The following is a 19,265-nucleotide window of genomic DNA, read 5'->3' as shown; positions in this document are numbered from 1 at the left end:
CATAATGGATTTCTCAACTTGAATACAACTCTCTCGATATTGAACATATTGTTTTAGCTCGTCTAGTTGTTAATGCCTCTTTTCAATTTTAGTTCATTGTTCTTTACCTTTAAGAACACTTAGTTCTTTAAGGATAGATTCCCTTCATTTTTGGGATCATAACACAATGTAAAACTGAATCTTTTTTTACAAATAATGATCAGCAGCTAGTGTGATCAGTGAACAAAACTAACTTAAACAAGAATAGTTATAACTTGAACAAAACAAACAACAAATCGGTTTAATCGAAGGAAACAAATAAATTGGAAGAAGTGGAGTAATACCTGATATTCCAGTGAATAGAAGATAGACATTGAGTTGAGATCAGAGCTAAGCAGACCTGTGCTTTTTTTGTCCTGAAAAACACAGATGAAACACTGAAACCAAGTTGTTGCCACTGTTTCTAGGCAGACCTACTCTTTCTCTATTTTGATAAATAAAAGATTTTCAGCTGAGAGCTACTTTTAGATTTAGAGAAGAAAAAAACAACTCGCAAAGAGGAGAAATAACTTAATACAACTGTAATGAAATAAGAGAACCTGTTAGAAAAAAACGGATTAATAATGTTTTAAGAAACTGTTAGAATGTATCTTCTTGAAAGATATCAAGTTTTTCAAGTTTCAAACCCAAACGAAATTATCACTTTTTCAACCTTCTATGTGCATTACTACATGAGGTCATTTGCATAAGTTCTATTTCGTTTTACATCTTTTATTACTTTTTAGAACCAAACAAAACTATCAATTTTTCACTTTTCCAATAGTAACATACATCAATTAGTTTTCTCACTTGCCCTGTTAGGTTTAAAAGCTTAAAAACGATTCGCTTGTAATTCATAATGGATTTCTTAACTTGAACACAATTCTCTCGATATTGATCATATTGTTTTAGCTCGTATGCTTGTTAGTTCCCCTTTTAAGGTTTAGTTCATTGTTCTTAAACTTTAGGAACACTTAGTTCTTTAAGGATAGATCCCCTTCATTTTTGGGATCATAATACACTGTAAAACTGAATCTTTTTTTACAAATAATGATCAGCAGCTAGTGTGATCAGCGAACAAAATTAAATTAAACAAGAAAAGTTATAACTTGAACAAAACAAACAACAAATTAGTTTAATAGAAGGAAACAAATAAACAAGAAGAAGTGGAGTAATACTTCAGATTCGAGTGAATGGAAGATAGAGATAGAGATCGGTGCTAAACAAGACTGTACTTTCTTTGTTATGAAAAAATACAGATGAATGACTGAAACAAGCTACTGCGTCTGCTTCTAGGCAGACCTGTGCTTTCTTTATTTTGAGAATACAAAGATTTTCAGTAGAGAGCTGCTCTTAGATCGATCTATTGTGAAGATCGTTGTTAGGAAAAATCGCTACTAGGGTTGTTCTATTTCACGTTAAGTTTTGACAAACAGAGGTGTTTTATTTTTTGATTTTCCTCTTGCAATTTTAATTAGTAATAGACATTTTGGCCCCTAGTTTTGCTGAAAATAGATTATTTTTTTTAACATTTCAATACTTTCCCGCCTTAATAAATTTCTCAAGACCCATAAGTTTTAAATTAGGACCAGTTTATACTTTCTCTAGAAACCACATTTAGTACTTTCACAATAACACAAGAAATTAAAAACTGGATTTAACTCGCGTCCCAATACACACACCTTTAAAGATGGGATTATTAGCTCGTCCCTAAATATTTGTCTTAAACAATGCTTTTTCCTGTAGTGTCAACTGGTCCACGTCCTTCCTCAGTTCAGCAGTAGCAGCCTTTTAAGTCGTCACCTCTTCAGCGTGCCCTTGGCCTTGCACACACACCGTTATCCGTGCCACAAAGGCATCAATAGATATGCTCATGGGTGTCACAACATTAGCCAGATCCCTCTCGATCATGCCAGGAATGGTAGCTTCAAGCCCGGAAACGCGTCTATCAGCAGAATGGCTAGCAGCAACAGAGGCACTAGACCTAGGAGGAAAAGGATTTGTAGAGAAACTATGCGGCATGAAATGGGCAGTGCTAGATATACCTGAAGGCCCAGGGGCCGGAGTAGGCAAAAGTGCCTTAGCAGGTAACGCACCAGTATCCACAACCGGGAATGTATCCAAAACCCCAAAAGATCACAAAATTTCTTCCTCTCAAAATATTTCTCTCCCTAAAAAACCTAAGACTTGAAGAAGGAGAAAGAGCTTGACGCTTAGGTCAAGAACAAAGCCACCATTGTTGGAAGCTTATGTTAAGGCTTTGAATTGAGGTATGTTCGCTTATTCATCTATGGGTTCTTCCACCCATAGAGCCCACTGACTTTTCCTCAAATTTGTGAAGAAGAACCCCAATCTAAGCTAGGGTTTCTTCCAATGTGTAGGTAAAGTTGGGCATGATTCCAATTGATTGGATAGTACTTATTTATGGTTAATTTAGTATTGATTCATGATATTATGGTGAATTCATGTAATTTCCATGGTTACCCTAGTCTAAGTGATGAAGTTGAATTATGTGGGTTTGTGCCATGAAAGGTGAAATTGGAGGATCATAGATAATCTTCTAGAATTGATGATTTGTGTAGTAATTGTCTAAAGCTAAAAACATATACATGAATTGAACTAAAATAATGTGAATATGATGAGTCTTGATTAGTAAGGCTTGATATTGAACTTACATGATGAATTATGACTAAAATTACCTAGTAATGAAAAATGTGGGTGAATGCCTTGTGAACTAGACATGCATGATGATAGAATGAAGTAAAGCGTAGAGAGTAAGGCTTGTAGTCGTGAATGTTGAATAACTAGGGCAGTGAGAGTAAAGTTAATGTGATGTATAGAAGTCTAATAGGTAGAATTGTGGTGAAAGGCCTATACTCACCTAACCTACCTTATGAATTCTTGAAAGTATAAAGTGATAGAATCACTTAAACATGGAGTGATTGTCAAGGACATCCTTCCATGAGACATGAACATTAAGCAAGGCTTAATAGTGAAATCTTGGGGTGTATGCTTGACCCCAAGTGGATATTGACAATGAGATGGAGTGTCACACAAGAGAGGGTATGGGCTCCAATTTGAAAGGAGAACCATACCTAGTTGATGTGAGGAATATCCAATGTAAAGGGGGAACTCTTACATAGTAGAGTGTGGGTTTTCCCAAAGTTAGGTCTCATGAGATGAAAGCCTTCATATAGTTGAGTTAAGGTTTCTAGTAGCAATCTCCATATACAAAGAACTAAGGCATGCTTGAAGAAGTATCTCATAGTGTTCAAAAGCATTAATGAACTAATACATGCTTGATGAAGTATCTCATAGTTCAAGAGCAAAAATGGACTTAGACATACTTAAGGTAGTATCTCATAGGGTCCATCTTATTAATGAACAAAGACATACTTAAAGGAGTATCTTATAGTGTTCAAGGTATACATGGATTTAGACATGCTTATGTAAGTATCTCATAGGATCCATGTTGATAATGAACTTAGACATGCTTAAAGAAGTGTCTCATAGGGTTCAACCTACTAATTAACTTAGATGTGCTTAAGGGAGTACCTCACAGGGTTCTAAAGTTAAAGAGAGGAACTAGGTTCCAAACCAAGAAGCCTTAGTATGAAGACCTAAAAGTAGTACTTAGCATGAATAGTATTATGGGATGCTATCCATGCATTGCAGAAGTATGACTTAAGGTTATTCAAGAAAGTGTTCTCTCATGATGTATGTTTGATGGATTGTTGCTATAGTTGCCATCTATGAGATGATTGACTTAGAATGATAGTTCCCTTGTCTATATGAATAAATCTAATAATAAGACCAAGTGAATGGTAGGTATGTTTATGGTGACTTTAAGGCTATGTTTTGTATGAAGGGTACTATGGGATTCCCTTCATACATTGCACAAGTGTTCTTTGAGGTTACTTAGAGGTATAGTACTCCTATAGAGTGAAAGTCTAAGATTGACCATGCATATAGACTATGGTTAAGATGGACAAAAAGGGGTGCTTATCTTAGATGGTATTAGGGGATACTCTTCATGCATTTTACAAGTATGCCTTGATGTTAATTGAGAATAGTCCTTTATGATGTGAATGACTAAGAGTTGAGTAAAGCTTATATGATGCCTATGTTGGAGACTTTTCTTATTATTATAACATTGTCTCTTATGCTTATAGTTTATGTTTCATGAAGTATTTCATATGATTATGGATTAAGTCGTATGTTGACTAACCCTTGTCTTATGCTCTTATGATTATGCCTAACATATTTAGTACATTTTGTACTAATGCATACTTTGCCTACATTCTAATCAAATGTAGGGTTTGGAGACTTGAGTGCTATTTTTGGAGATACGTTTCTAAGGAGCAAAGGAGTTGAAGATTTTGGTGAGTCTTCATAGCTTCAAGGACAAAATCCACTAGTTCATTGATGCCTTTTTTTCATGTTTAGACTATTGTATGGTCTGTGTCCCAAGTGTTTTACTCTAAAGTTGTATTAGATGGTTTAATACAAAGTATAGAAAGACTTCCGCTTGTTTTTATGAAAATGACTTCGATTGTATGGATAAAAAATTTTAAATTTTCCATTCTTGTCTATTATCTTATGTTATGATATGCTAAGGGCTTGTATGAGACCCCTTCGGGGTCAAGTACGTCATGTTAGATCTAGGGTGTACCCCTGGTTCGTGACAAACTTGGTATCAGAGAACAAGGTATAGAATGGTTCTAGGATTGTCTCAAACCACCTCTAGTAGAGTCTTTTTCATAAATGTGAAGCGAGCCACTTTTATTATTAAGAGGTTATTGGATGTTTAGGAAATCTTACTTATTCAATCTGTAAGTCGTGCCATAGAGTTTGGCTCTAGTAGGTCCTTCTTCTAATTTGTGCCCTATGATTTTTCAAGGTATGCCTAATACAAGGGAAAATGCTAGGAGAGATGAGGAAGACAATGTGGAGCAAGAGGTTACTCTCCAAGTCCCACACTAAGCTCTTCCTCAAGTTCCAAATCACCCTCTAGCTGAGAATGTCACTCTTGCGAAGTTTAGCACTTCTATGCAATTGTTGGCTCAAGCCTTGACGGCGCAAGCCAATAGAGAAGTTGTAGCTCTGGCAAACCCAATAAATGGGATGGTTGCTTCTAGAATAAGGGAGTTTTATGGATCCAAAATGGAGGAAGATCCTCAAGGTTTTATAGATGAAGTGTATAAGGTGCTTGCCATCACGGGACTGACTTCGCTAGAGAAAGCGGAGCTAGCCTCTTATCAATTGAGGAATATCGCACACATATGGTATGAACAATGGAAGGACAATAGGCAGGAAGAAGCGGGCCCAATAGAGTGGGAAGGTGTAACACCCCTAAAATACTAGATCAACTCTTGCATGTCGATGTATCATTTCTTGATTACTACAATATGTTTTACTCTTATTTTGGGAACTTGAAATTTTGTGATATATGCGACCTTGTTTAAAATAGATTGTTCTCGTAATTTAAGGTACTGTTTGGGGGTATTTACGTAATTTTTGCTAATTAAAATTACATATGAATTGAAAGTGTTCGTAACAATTATATACATATAGGTGTATATGTATACATATAGGGAAGCACACAATAAAATGGAGCAGCACCCTTTAAGGACAGTTGTATATGTGACTAAGCATCACTCATTAGACTATATTATCACACCTCCTCTTGTGATTTTCGTTTGGAACTGAAGTCCAAGAACATAAGAACATTTTCTAACCAGTTTTTCATCAAAATCACAAGAGAAAACCTTGGTCCTTCTAGCTGGAAGTCGAGACATCCTATCTTTTGGTGAGTAATCAAAACTTGTTTTTTTGAAGCTGGGTAGTGTTTTGTAATTTTAGAATATCTCGTTCTGTATAACATCTTTTGAGGTGAATAAATATGTTTTGGAAAGCTGATTCATATACCTACAACTCTTACGTTTATGGTAAACTCAAATTTAGCTATTAGGACTACGAAATAAGGGACGAAACCTATGACATGTTCTGTCCAGATTCTGGAATTTGAAATCCTGTATGTTCAACTGTTAGTGTTTTGTTCATATCTTTTTGTACAAAGCGTATTTTGCGGTGATTCTTGATTATTTTCAAGCTTAAGAGATGTACCTACATCTTTTATGAAGGATATAAATTCCATTTTGGCCGTTTTCTGTTTCAAATCTAAGTTGCGACATGAAGTGCTTTTATTGGGCAGAATATCTGTTTCGGGAGTATAGTCGTATTTGTACAATTTAGGCTTAGTTATGATGATAACCCTGTGTTATGCCATCATTATTGAGCTACTAGAAAGTAAATAAGCGATTGAATTCATTTTTTAAAGCTTTTATATCCTCGTGTACGAGTTGAAGACTTTGATATGCTGGTTGGTCTACGATTTGAACTCGTGAAGTTGTGTTGGACTGTTTTTGTGCTAAAGAACTGAGATTTGTGCATAAACTTATACTTGTACTCTTTTTTACCTACTGGTATATCTGAAAGTTATCTTGGTACCTTGGTTACCTCTTGACACTTTGCATTGTCGTATTGGTATTCTTTAATACATTAAAGACGCTTATGTAACTTGCCCCCTTGTATGGACTGTTTGATCACTTGGCACTCTTGTTGGGACCTTGTCCTTCTTGTGGCTGTGACTTTGTCACTCTTGGCATGCCTCTTGGTTCGGATCATTTGCCATCTTGACTCTGGATTTTTAGTCCGTCTTAAGAATGGAAGTTGTCCATTTTAAGTAAGAACTAGAAAGCCATTTTTAATATGGTTCTTGGTTCTCTTGATTATTGGGTTTTGACCCTTCTTGACACCTGCTCGTGCCTGGTGTGACGACTTGACGTATATATTAGGTGACCCTTGTTGTTGAATCTCTTGAAAGGTTGTGTTATGAGCTCACTTAACATTTGAACCTTTAAATATTGAACTTGATACTCCTAGTATATTGGTTACTTGATTTACTAATTTTGTTTCGATCGTGCTGCCCTTGACTTGAGAATGATAACTTGGTGAATTTGAGGGCTCCAAACCTATAGTTTCTACACCACTAAGTTATATGCTTAGCGATAGTTGTTTCTATCGTAGGGGTTGTTCGCGATGATGCTTGAAGCTGGCCATTGATGATGGAGATTTTAAAAGCCTTAAGGAAGATCACATTTGCATATAAGTATCTATATTTTTTATAAACCTTGGGACTTGTACATGATCTTTGTGCTATATATTTACATGAGATTTTGGGGGCTGATTTGGTCATGTCACCATGGGTTCTAATATAAGTGTGGTTATACATTTTTTTTTCTTTTTGGGGTGTGTAAACCCAAGTTTTGTAATATACTAATTGGCTATATGTCTTGAAAGTTGTGTGAAGCATGAGTTGGATGATTTCGGTACTCGGAAGTGTAATATTCTTGTTATTTCACCTCGAGTGTGAGGTTAGATCTGGTCGGTTAATAGGCTAGATTTTTTTCATTTTTTTTCGAGTTTGTTATGAATCTAATCCCTCTACTAGTGTAAAATCAGTATGCCTCATTAATTGGTTTTGAATGTCGCGAGTATTTTAATTAGATTTCTTGTTTAAGTAGGGGTACTGTTTCGAAAGGGTCGCTACAAGTGTTGGTATCAAAGCCTAGGTTTGTGGTTCTAGGACTTTTGCTGTGAATTACTTGTATACTTGTTCGCTTTCGAAAAAGTTCTATTTGGATTATATGTTCACTTACATGGTTTATAATATTTTATCGCATGTAGAGTGCACATGTATCATGTACATGTCCCTAATGCAATGTGATCTTTCCTTTTGAAGGAATTAAGTTATGGCCACTTCTTTTGACCGACCTATGGAAGCTGCTCGTGAAGGTTCAAGTGCCTTTGTTTCCCAACCTCATGCACTGGAAGGGGTTGGAGAACATATCTCGAATCAGTATGTTCCCCACACTAGTGGTTCTGAAGTGGGAAACCATCAGGGTGCAAGAGCTAGTCTACATCCTCACATGAGTCATGGTACTCAAACCATGAATCCTCATTTTCATCAAATGGTTGAATTCTTCCACCAGATGGCTGAATCAATGCATGATCCCCACAGGATTAACTTTGAGAAAATGAGGAAAATGGGTGGAGTGGAGTTTGAAGGCACTGTTGATCCCACTGATACTGAACAATGGCTTGATCGCATGGAGAGGGTATTTGAGCAGTTATAGTGTTCAGATGTTGCAAAATTTAAGTATGTTATTTCATTATTACAAAAGGATTCTTACGATTGGTGGGTAAGTGTTCTGAATGCCAAGGTAAAACCTCTTATTCTTACTTGGGATGATTTTCTTAAGGAATTTCGTATGAAGTATGTTCCACCTGCTTATTGTGATGCAAAGAAAAAAGAGTTTTTGAATCTAAGGCAACGAGGCATGTCTATTGTTGAATACGAACAGAAGTTTCTAATGCTCTCTCGCTATGCTGGTGGTATTATTAAAGAGGAAAAAGACAAGTGCAGGAAATTTGAAGACGGTTTAAATGATTCCATTAGGAAGAATGTGGCGATCCTCCAACATGAGAAATTTTGTAAGTTAGTGTCTGCTGCATTTACTTGGGAACGACTTGATAAAGAAGAAACTAGTAGAAATGAAAACAGATTTCGAAAGCCTAGACCAGATTTTGGGGGTCCATCCAAAAGGGGAAGGTTTGATAATTCTAAGGCTGGCAGTGATAACAGGCCACCTTAACAAAGGCAAAACAGATTCGGATTTTCTACAGCTAACACTCCAAATTATGGCCAAGGCAAGCCTCGTGTTCCCACTTGTCCACAATGTGGAAAGAATCATTATGGTACTTGCAGGAGAGCTTCTGGTGCATGTTTCAATTGTGGGAGCTTTGATCATAAAGTGAAGGATTGTCCTAATCCTAATTATGCTCCATCGTTGAGAACTGAAGGCTCAGTTCAGAAGCCTTCTGTCAATCCTCCTCAAAATAATATTGGTGCAAGACCTAAAAACACCAAGGCAGTAGGTACAAGTAGAGCTAATCAAGCCAGTGGGCAAAGGGGCTACTGCACGTTCTTATGCTATGAGGCAGAGGGATGATCAAGATGAACAAGACGTGGTTGTTGGTAAATTTCACTTATTTGGCTTATGTGTGTTTACATTATTTGATCCTGGTTCTACACACTCCTATATTTGTTCATCGCTTGTTCTTCCTGAAAATGTGAAATTTGTGAGTCTTAATTATGATGTGCTGGTTGAAAGTCCTTTGGGTTATCAAGTTGTGTGTAATCGAGTTTACCAAGATTGTCCCTTCGTGATTCAAAACCTAGTCTTCCCTGCTAATTTGGTTGAAATGCCCTTCAAGGAATTTGATGTTATTATCGGGATGGATTGGCTGTATAAATGTCATGCAGTTGTAGATTGTAGGTCTAAGCATGTGACTTTTAAAGATCCTACCTTTTCATACATCATTGTACAAGGTGAAAGATTAGTGACAGCTAGTATTATTTCTGCAGCCTTGGCAAGAAAGTTGATACATCAAGGTTGTGGGGCATACCTTGCTCACATAGTTGATACACAGTTGAAGGAGTTCTTGTATCAAAGACACACCTACTGTAAGTGATTTTCCAGAAGTATTTCCAGAAAACCTTCCAGGATTGCCCCCGGAAAGAGAGGTTGAATTTCCAATCGAGCTTATTCCTGGATCTACCCCAATTTCTATCACTCCTTATAGAATGGCTCCAGTAGAATTAAGAGAATTGAAATCTCAACTGCAAGAACTTCTTGAGAGAGGTTTTATTCGTCCTAGTGTTTCTCCTTGGGGAGCCCCTGTTTTATTCGTAAAGAAGAAAGATGGCACTCTTAGGCTTTGTATTGACTATAGACAATTGAACAGAATAACAATCAAGAATAGATATCCACTACCAAGAATTGATGATTTATTTAACCAACTTAAAGGTGCTAAAGTATTCTCAAAAATTGATTTAAGGTCTGGATATCACCAACTGCGTGTTAGAGAGAAAGATATTCCTAAAACTGCTTTTAAACTTGATATGGTCATTATGTAGTTTGGTGATGCCATTCGGATTGACAAATGCTCCTGCGGTATTCATGGATCTAATGAATCGAGTATTTAAGCCTTATCTTGATCAGTTTGTGGTTGTTTTTATAGATGATATTTTAATATTTTCCAGAAGTAGTAAAGACCATGATAAACACCTCCGGATTATTTTGAAAATTTTGAAAGAGAAAGAACTTTATGCTAAACTTTCCAAGTGTGAATTTTGGCTTGATGAAGTAGCTTTTCTAAGACATGTTGTATCAACTGAAGGTGTGAAAGTGGATCCTAGTAAAATACAAGCAGTTGTTGAATGGAAACCTCCCAAAAGTCCGACTGAGGTAAGAAGTTTCTTGGGCTGAGCAGGATACTACAGAAGATTTGTGAAAGGTTTTTCCATTATCGCCTCTCCTTTTACTAAGCTCTTGCAGAAGGAAGTAAAGTTTATCTGGGATGACAAATGTCAAGAGAGCTTTGAAACTCTCAAATCCTTGTTGACTCAAACGCCTATACTTACTCTACCAATTAAAGGGAAAGAGTACGTAGTATACAGTGATGCTTCTCACAATGGTCTCGGATGTGTTTTGATGCAAGAGGGGAAGGTAATTTCTTATGTCTCTCGAAAATTAAAACTGCATGAATTGAATTATCCTACTCATGATGTTGAACTTGCTGCTATAGTGTTTGCTTTAAAAATATGGCGGCATTATTTATATGGAGAGAAATGTCATATCTTCACTGATCACAATAGATTAAAGTACTTGGGTACTCAAAAGGAGCTAAACCTTCAACAACGTAGATGGCTTGAACTCATCAAGAATTTTGACTGCACGATTGATTATCATCCAGCTAAAGCCAATGTGGTTGGAGATGCCTTAGGTCGGAAATCCTTCGCAAGCATTTCTTTGAGTCCTTTACCCTTGCTCCTTGAGTTAAGAGCGATGAATGTTTATTTTACACTTGATTCAAATGGTTCAGCTATTGCTAATTTCCCAGTAAAGCCAATAATACTCGAGCAGGTGAAAGAAGCACAAATGTTAGATGACAAGATTGTAAAATTGTCCAGAGAAGTTAAAAGTGGGGAAAAACTTGATTTTACATTTACAGAGGATGGTGGCTTATTTTATCAAAATAGGTTATGCGTCCCTAATGATGACAAATTAAGGAGAGAAATATTGAATGAAGCACATGCTTCACCATATGCAATGCATCCTGGAGGTACAAAGATGTACCGTACCATCAAAGAAAATTATTGGTGGAATGGTATGAAGAGAGACATTGCAGAGTTCGTTTCTAAATGTTTGGTTTGTCAACAAGTAAAGGCTGAACATCAAGTCCCAGTGGGTTTACTACAACCCTTGTCGATGCCAGAATGGAAATGGGAGAGAATAACTATGGACTTTGTTTCTGGACTTCCTCGCACTTAGAGGAATCATGATGCAATATGGGTGATTGTGGACAGGCTAACCAAAAGTGCTCACTTCTTAGCAATCAGGATGGATTACTCACTTGAGCATTTAGCTGAGTTGTACATTAAGGAGATTGTAAGACTACGTGGGATCCTTGTGTCTATTGTATCAGATCGGGACCCAAGGTCTACATCTAGATTTTGGGGTAGCTTGCAGGAAGCTTTGGGTACTAAGTTGAAGGTTAGCACTTCGTTCCATCCTCAAACTGACGGCCAGTCGGAAAGAGTGATACAAACTTTGGAGGATATGCTTCGAGCTTGCATTATGGAGTTTGAAGGTAGTTGGACAATCACTTGGCCTTGATAGAATTTTCTTACAATAACAGTTACCAATCGAGTATTGGAATGCCTCCCTATGAAGCCTTATAGGGAAGAAAATGTCGGACCCCTCTTTGTTGGAGTGAAGTTGGTGAAAGAAATCTTGTTGGTCCAGAAATTGTGCAACAAACAGAGGACAACGTAAAAATTATCAAAGATCGTCTAAATATTTCTTCGGATAGATAAAAGTCGTATGCTGATTTTAAAAGGCGTGATATTGAATATCAAGTTGGGGATAAAGTATTCTTAAGGGTGTCTCCATGGAAAGAGATTATGAGATTTGGCCAGAAAGAAAAACTTAGTCCCCGATTTATTGGACCTTATGAGATACTTGAAAGGGTTGGACCAGTTGCATATAAATTGGCGTTGCCACCTGAGTTAGACAAGATCCACAATGTCTTCCATGTTTCTATGCTTAGAAGATATCATTCTGATCGATCTCATGTTCTTCCAGTTGAATCTATTGAGGTTAATCCTGACTTGACATATAATGAAGAACCTATTCTAATTCAAGCTCGAGAAGTAAAGCAACTTAGAAACAAGAGAGTCCCCATAGTAGAGGTACTTTGGAGGAACCATTCCGGAAAAGAAGCTACCTTGGAAAGAGAAGAAGACATGAGGACCCTCTATCCGCACTTGTTCCGGGACTAGCATAAGGTAAATTTCGAGACGAAATTTTTTTAAGGAGGAGAGAGTTGTAACACCCCTAAAATACGAGATCAACTCTTGCATGTCGATGCATCATTTCTTAATTACTACAATATGTTTTACTCTTATTTTGGGAACTTGAAATTTTGTGATATATGCAACCTTGTTTAAAATAGATTGTTCTCGTAATTTGAGGTATTTTATGAGGGTATTTACGTAATTTTTTCTAATTAAAATTACATATGAATTGAAAGTGTTCGTAAAAATTATATACATATAGGTGTATATGTATACATTTAGGGCAGCACACAATAAAATGGGGAAGCACCCTTTAGGGACAGTTGTATATGTGACTAAGCATCACTCATTAGACTATATTATCACACCTCCTCTTGTGATTTTCGTTTGGAACTGAAGTCCAAGAACATAAGAACATTTTCTAACCAGTTTTTCATCAAAATCATGAGAGAAAACCTTGGTCCTTCTAGCTGGAAGTCGAGACATCCTACCTTTTGGTGAGTAATCAAAACTTTTTTTTGAAGCAGGGTAGTGTTTAGTAATTTTAGAATATCTCGTTTTGTATAACTTATTTTCAGGTGAATAAATATGTTTTGGAAAGCTGATTCTTACACCTACAACACTTATTTTTATGGTAAACTCTAATTTACCTATTAGGACTACGAAATAAGGGACGAAACCTATGACATGTTCTGTCCAGATTCTGGAATTTGAAATCCTGTATGTTCAACTGTTAGTGTTTTGTTTATATCTTTTTGTACAAAGCGTATTTCGCGGTGATTCTTGATTATTTGCAAGATTAAGAGATGTACCTACATCTTTCATGAAGGATATAAATTCCATTTTTGCCATCTTCTGTTTTAAATCTAAGTTGCGACATGGAGTGTTTTTATTGGGCAAAATTTCTTGTTCAGGAGTATAGTCGTATTTGTACAAGTTAGGCTTACTTGTGATGATAACCCTGTGTAACGCCAACATTATTGAGCTACTAGAAAGTAAATAAGCGATTGAATTAATTTTTTAAAGGTTTTATATCCTCGTGTACGAGTTAAAGACTTTGATACGCTCGTTGGTCTACGATTTGAACTCGTGAAGCTGTGTTGGACTGTTTTCGTGCTAAAGAACTGAGGTTCGTGTATAAACTTATACTTGTACTCTTTTTTACCTACTGGTATATCTGAAAGTTATCTTCGTACCTTGGTTACCTCTTGTCACTTTGCATTGTCGTGCTGGTGTTCTTTAATACATTAAAGACGCTTATGTAACTCGCCCTCTTGTACGGACTGTTTGATCACTTGGCACTCTTGTTGGGACCTTGTCCTTCTTGTGGCTGTGACTTTGTCACTATTGGCATGCCTCTTGATTCGGATCATTTGCCATCTTGACTCTGGATTTTTAGTCCGTCTTAAGAATGGAAGTTGTCCATTTTAAGTATGAACTAGAAAGCCATTTTTAATATAGTTCTTGGTTATCTTGATTATTGGGTTTTGACCCTTCTTGACACCTGCTCGTGCCTGGTGTGACGACATGATGTATATATTGGGTGAGCCTTGTTATTGAATCTCTTGAAAAGTTGTGTTATGAGCTTTCTTAACATTTGGACCTTTAAATTTTGAACTTGATACTCCTTGTATATCGGTTACTTGATTTACTGATTTGTTTCGATCGTGTTGCCCTTGACTTGAGAATGATAACTTGGTGAATTTGAGGGCTCCAAACCTATAGTTTGCACACCACTAAGCTATATGCTTAGCGATAGTTGTTTCTATCGTAGGGGCTGTTCGCGATGATTCTTGAAGCTGGCCATTGATGATGGAGATTTTGAAAGTCGTAAGGAAGATCACATTTGCATATAGGCATCTATATTTTGTATAAACCTTGGGACTTGTACATGATCTTTGTACTGTATATTTACATGAGATTTTGGGGGCTGATTTGGTCATGTCACCATGGGTTGTAATATAAGTATGTTATACATTTTGTTATCTTTTCGGGGTGTGTAAACACAAGTTTTGTAATATACTAATTTGTTATATGGCTTGAAAGTTGTGTGAAGCATGAGTTGCCTGATTTCGGTACTCGGAAGTGTAATATTCTTGTTATTTCACCTCGAGTGTGAGGTTAATATATGCATGAAGATCTGGTCGGTTAATTGACCAAATTTTTTTTTTGTTTGAGTTCGTTATGAATCTAATCCCTCTACTAGTGTAAAATCAGTATGCCTCATTAATTGGTTTTGAAAGTCGCGAGTATTTTAATTAGATTTGTTGTTTAAGTAGGGATACCGTTTTGAAAGGGTCGCTACAGAAGGTTTCAAAGAAGCATTCCTAGATAGGTTCTTTCCTCTAGAGTTGAGAGAACGAAAGATGCAAGAATTCTTTAACCTTCGTCAAGGAGGTATGAGTGTGAAGGAGTATGCTCTTAAGTTCACCCAACTATGTAAGTATGCTCCAACTATAGTGGCAGACTCGAGGGCTAGATTGAATAAATTTATAATGGGAGTGTCCGACTTTGTAGAGAATGAGTGTCGTTCGGCAATTCATATCCCAAGTATGAATATTTCAAGTCTTATGGTTCATGCCTAACAAATTGTGGAGAAAAAGGTCAAGAAAATGAATAAGGATATAAAAAGAGTTAGAACCAATGATGTGAACTTTTCTAATGCTAAGTCTGATGAACATGGTAGGCCTAAATCTAAACAAAGGTATTTCGGCCAAGATTCTTCCAACATCCCGAGGTTTGACAAAGAAAGGGTAGTGGGTCGCAATTTCCTACGTCTACTTGCAACATGTGTGGAAGGATTCATTATAGAAAGTGCCTAGCCGGCATGGATGGTTTCTATGGGTGTGGGAAAGATGTGCCCAAAATGAGAGATTGTCCGGTTCTTAAGGCTAAGGGAAGGAAGGATAAGAAGGTTGCCTCTAGTGGTCCAGATGAGAGTTCTTAAAAGAAGGATAGGTTTTATGCTCTCCAATCTAGAGAAGATCAAGAGTGATCTCCTCATGTTGTTTTCAGTATGTGTTATATGCTTTAGTAATTTCTGGATTTTCTTGTCTTTTGTGACTTGTTATGTTAGACCTTAAAGTTGTCTTTAGCATGAATGATGTTAAAAAGTGATTGAATAGGCTTACTCCCAAAGGGGGATATAGTTTTCCTAAAAAGTAAGGTTATTGTGTGTTTATGTGTTTCCATGATTTCCTTATATGATGCATGTTCATGAAACTTCTTAGTCCTTGTTAGAAATGACTTATATGCATTATTTTACTTCATGTTGTAGTGCATTTGAGTATAGTTGCATATAGACTTCATGAGAGGATTATATGAGCATGCTCTAGTTTGGAGTTGAGAGATTCCTACTTAAATGAATGTTTTTTTAGAGTAAATTGTATATGAGCTCCATGAGTGTTTGTTGAGCATGATTTAGTTTGGAGAATGTAGCTCCTCCTATGAATATGATGAGTTATGAGATTTCATGCATAATGGGTTGTTAGGTAAAGTTTCTAGTTTCTTGTGTTGCATTAGATGTTGCATGCATGATGGGCTATTAGTCTAGAGTCATTTCCCTTAAGAAGTGTTTAGGAATATCATTCAAGGATGAATGTTCCCAAGGGGAAGATATTGTAATACCCCGGAAACTAGTAGACCAAACTAGAGCCTCAAGCAAGGGTTCTAGATTTTGATGTTAAAGGTTAGAGTCGTAGATAAGACTTCCAGTACCTAGAATTAGGGGTTTAGGGGTTCAACGTCAAGGCAGATGTTATACCCCGCAACTTAGAAGACCACCTAAGGTTTGGTTGAGTGTTGCAAAGGAAAGTGCAAAGGTAAAAGGGGCAAAGCCTAAGCCAAAGGCCAAGGCTGCACCAAACTTGGAGCACACTTCCTCAAGTCCACCACCACCACCACAGCCAGTGGTGTGGAGCATGGCTCGTGGTATGGTTCGTGAGGCCAAGGCAGTAGCTCCCTAGGGGCTACCTCAATGTGGCATACCTCCACGAGCCACTTCACGACCAGTGGTTTTGACCACGGTTCGTGGGAAGTCTTGTGAAGATGTCTTAGGATGAGGGAAGCCAGACATTTTAAGTCAAGTACTGCCCCATGTTCACGACCACCTTGATGACCAGTTGTCTTCACCATGGTTCGTGAGGGGTCTCGTGAAGTCCCCTTAAGTTTGAGGGAGGCAGGCATTGAGGAAAAGCTATTGCCTAGGGACCACGACCATCACCATCACTCGTGGTCCTGACCACGGATCGTGGGAGCTCTCGTGGTCATTCCTTGGATTTTTGGAGGCCAATAAACAAAGACTTAGCCACTGCCCAAGGACCACGGGCAGGACCATGGCCTGTGGTCTTGACCACGGCTGGTGAGGTGCTCTCGTAGTGCCTGGGAATGGCTACCTAGTGAGGGGCCGTTTAGTAAATTCCCTCATTTTATATGGATTTTATACATCTATATAAAGTATTTTAAGTCATTAACCACCCCAACTAGGTAATTAATTCCAAAACCCATAAGATCCCAAAAGTTCTTCCTCTCAAAATTTTTCTCTCTCTAGAAAACCCAAGACTTGAAGAAGGAGAAAGAGCTTGAAGCTTAGTTCAAGAACAAAGCCACCATTTTTGGAAGCTTGTGCTAAGGGTTTGAATTTAGGTATGTTAGATTATTCATCTATGGGTTCTTCCACTCATAGAGTCCTTTTAGTTTTCCCAAAATTTGTGATGAAGAACCCCAATCTAAGCTAGGGTTTCTTCGAATGTGTAGGTATAGTTGTGTATGATTTTAGTTGGTTTGATAATACTTATTTATGGTTAATTTAGTATTGATTCATGATATTATGATGAATTTATGTTATTTTTATGGCTACCCTAGTCTAATTGACGAAGTTGAATTATGTGGGTTTATGTCATGAAGGTGAAATTGGAGGTTCATAGGTAATCTTCTTGAATTGATGCTTTGAGTAGTAATTGTCTAAAGCTACAAACATATACATGAATTGAACTAGAATAATGTGAATATGATGGGTCTTGATTAGTAAGGCTTGAGATTGAACTTACATGATGAATTATGACTAAAATCACCTAGTAATGAAGAATGTGGGTGAATGTCTTGAAAACTAGACATAAATGATGATAGAATAAAGTAAAACTTTGAGAGTAAGGCATGTAGTTATGAATGTCGAAAAACTAGGTCTTTGAGAGTAAAGTTATTGTGATGAATAGCAGTCTAATAGGTAGAATTGTGGTGAAAGGCCTGTTGACACCCAATTTTTGACCTCCACAATGTATATTAATCATCGAGCTTCTTCAATTTCAAACGATTTTAAATAATTAGTTTTATAAAATTTCAAATAAATAAATAAATAATAATAATAATAATATAGTTCGCAAGTTATTTTAAATAGTCTTGTCACTTTTTATAATTTTTAGATAATATATATCTTTCACATAATTATGTATATAATTAGTATATTTTATGAATATTCGAAAATCGTCTCAAAAAGATTTTATATTTTAAAAAATTGGTTAATTATTTAGTCATATAATAGTTCATATATATTTATATATTTATATATATATATATATATGAAATAATTAGTTTTTTTAATTAAGTTGATTATTTTATTTTGTTAAGATTAAAAAGCTCGTTAATTAATTAATTAATTCATCTTATTTAAGTTTTATGTCGAATTTGCTAATTAATTCAATTTGACTAACTCTTAATTTAAGTAGGCTAAGTTTGCCAACCTTTGACCTTTTTATTAATTTCCTTACCATTTACTTTAATTACATCAGGCCAACTTTGGGCCTTTTTTCCAGCATCAGCCGGCCCAACACTCCCTATTTCGGCCCATTTCCTTTTCCACCAATAACCTAGCCCACTATTCAACTCTTAATACCAGCCTACTTCAACAACAATTCCTCAATACAACCCAATTCAAAAGAAACCCATTTCAACAATACAAATAGCGATCCAAACATATATACAACAATACCACATCTGACCCGACCCTTTTCTCCTTCATCCTCAACGCGAGAACCAAAATTCAAGACGCTGCAAACCCAAAAATCACGGACAGCAGCCGAAATCGCGGAGAACCCAGAAACGAACAGCAATCCAGCGCAGTGAATCCCACCAAATCGCGGAAATCCAGCATTCTTATCCTAAAGAGAACTTGAATTTCAAATTCAAATTCTTCCAATCCATCCGATTTTCCTCTAAAAAAATGAACCCTATTCTTCATCTATTTAAGATCATTTTCTCTATGTGTTTAGGGGGAGAAAAAGAAAAAAGTTTTTTCTAGTTTGAGTTCTTTGGCAATAGTGATCTTACACTTAAAATTTTATATTTAGCTCTCTTCTTATCCATAGCTCTGATACCACTTTTCGGTGCGGAACTGGTAGTTGGAGGATTCATGAAAGTGGTAGTGTGGTAGGTGGTAGTGTGGTAGGTGAGTATTTTATTTTAAAGATTTTATTGCAGTATTCTTTTGCTAAGTGTCTTAATCTTGATATCCCTTTAATGTTATTTTTTGGTAGTGTGAAATTCATGGTAAAATGTAATAATATTTATTGTAATATTCTTCCGATAGTTGTTTTAATCTGAATAATTCTTTAATATTATTTATGATGTATTCTAGATATAACATATCTTCGGTTCTTTGGTACATATATAAATTTTCCTTCATTAATTGTTCTAAGAGTTTTATATCTTCCATAGATTTTATCCAATATTGTAAATATTCGTAGTTCATTTTAATCTGAATTTATTT

The 19,265-nt window shown here is 36.4% G+C and overlaps 2 protein-coding genes across 2 annotated transcripts in view; one reads left to right on the top strand and one right to left on the bottom strand.

The window, feature by feature from the left end:
- Positions 1-19,265, bottom strand: part of LOC125867126 (probable protein S-acyltransferase 19) — a 1,047,372-nt gene that overhangs the window by 1,016,212 nt on the left and 11,895 nt on the right. The gene's annotated exons all lie outside the window — the stretch shown is intronic.
- Positions 12,110-16,467, top strand: LOC125868603 (uncharacterized). Its single transcript, XM_049549225.1, has 2 exons — positions 12,110-12,397; positions 16,312-16,467. Exons 1-2 carry the CDS (start codon positions 12,110-12,112, stop codon positions 16,465-16,467), a joined length of 444 nt encoding a protein of 147 aa, XP_049405182.1.

The sequence above is a fragment of the Solanum stenotomum genome, chromosome 6, assembly GCF_019186545.1.
Source record: "Solanum stenotomum isolate F172 chromosome 6, ASM1918654v1, whole genome shotgun sequence".
Taxonomy (NCBI): Eukaryota; Viridiplantae; Streptophyta; class Magnoliopsida; order Solanales; family Solanaceae; genus Solanum; species Solanum stenotomum.
The sequence above is the reverse complement of the archived record's forward strand: the minus strand, read 5'-3'. Positions and strand labels throughout refer to the sequence as shown.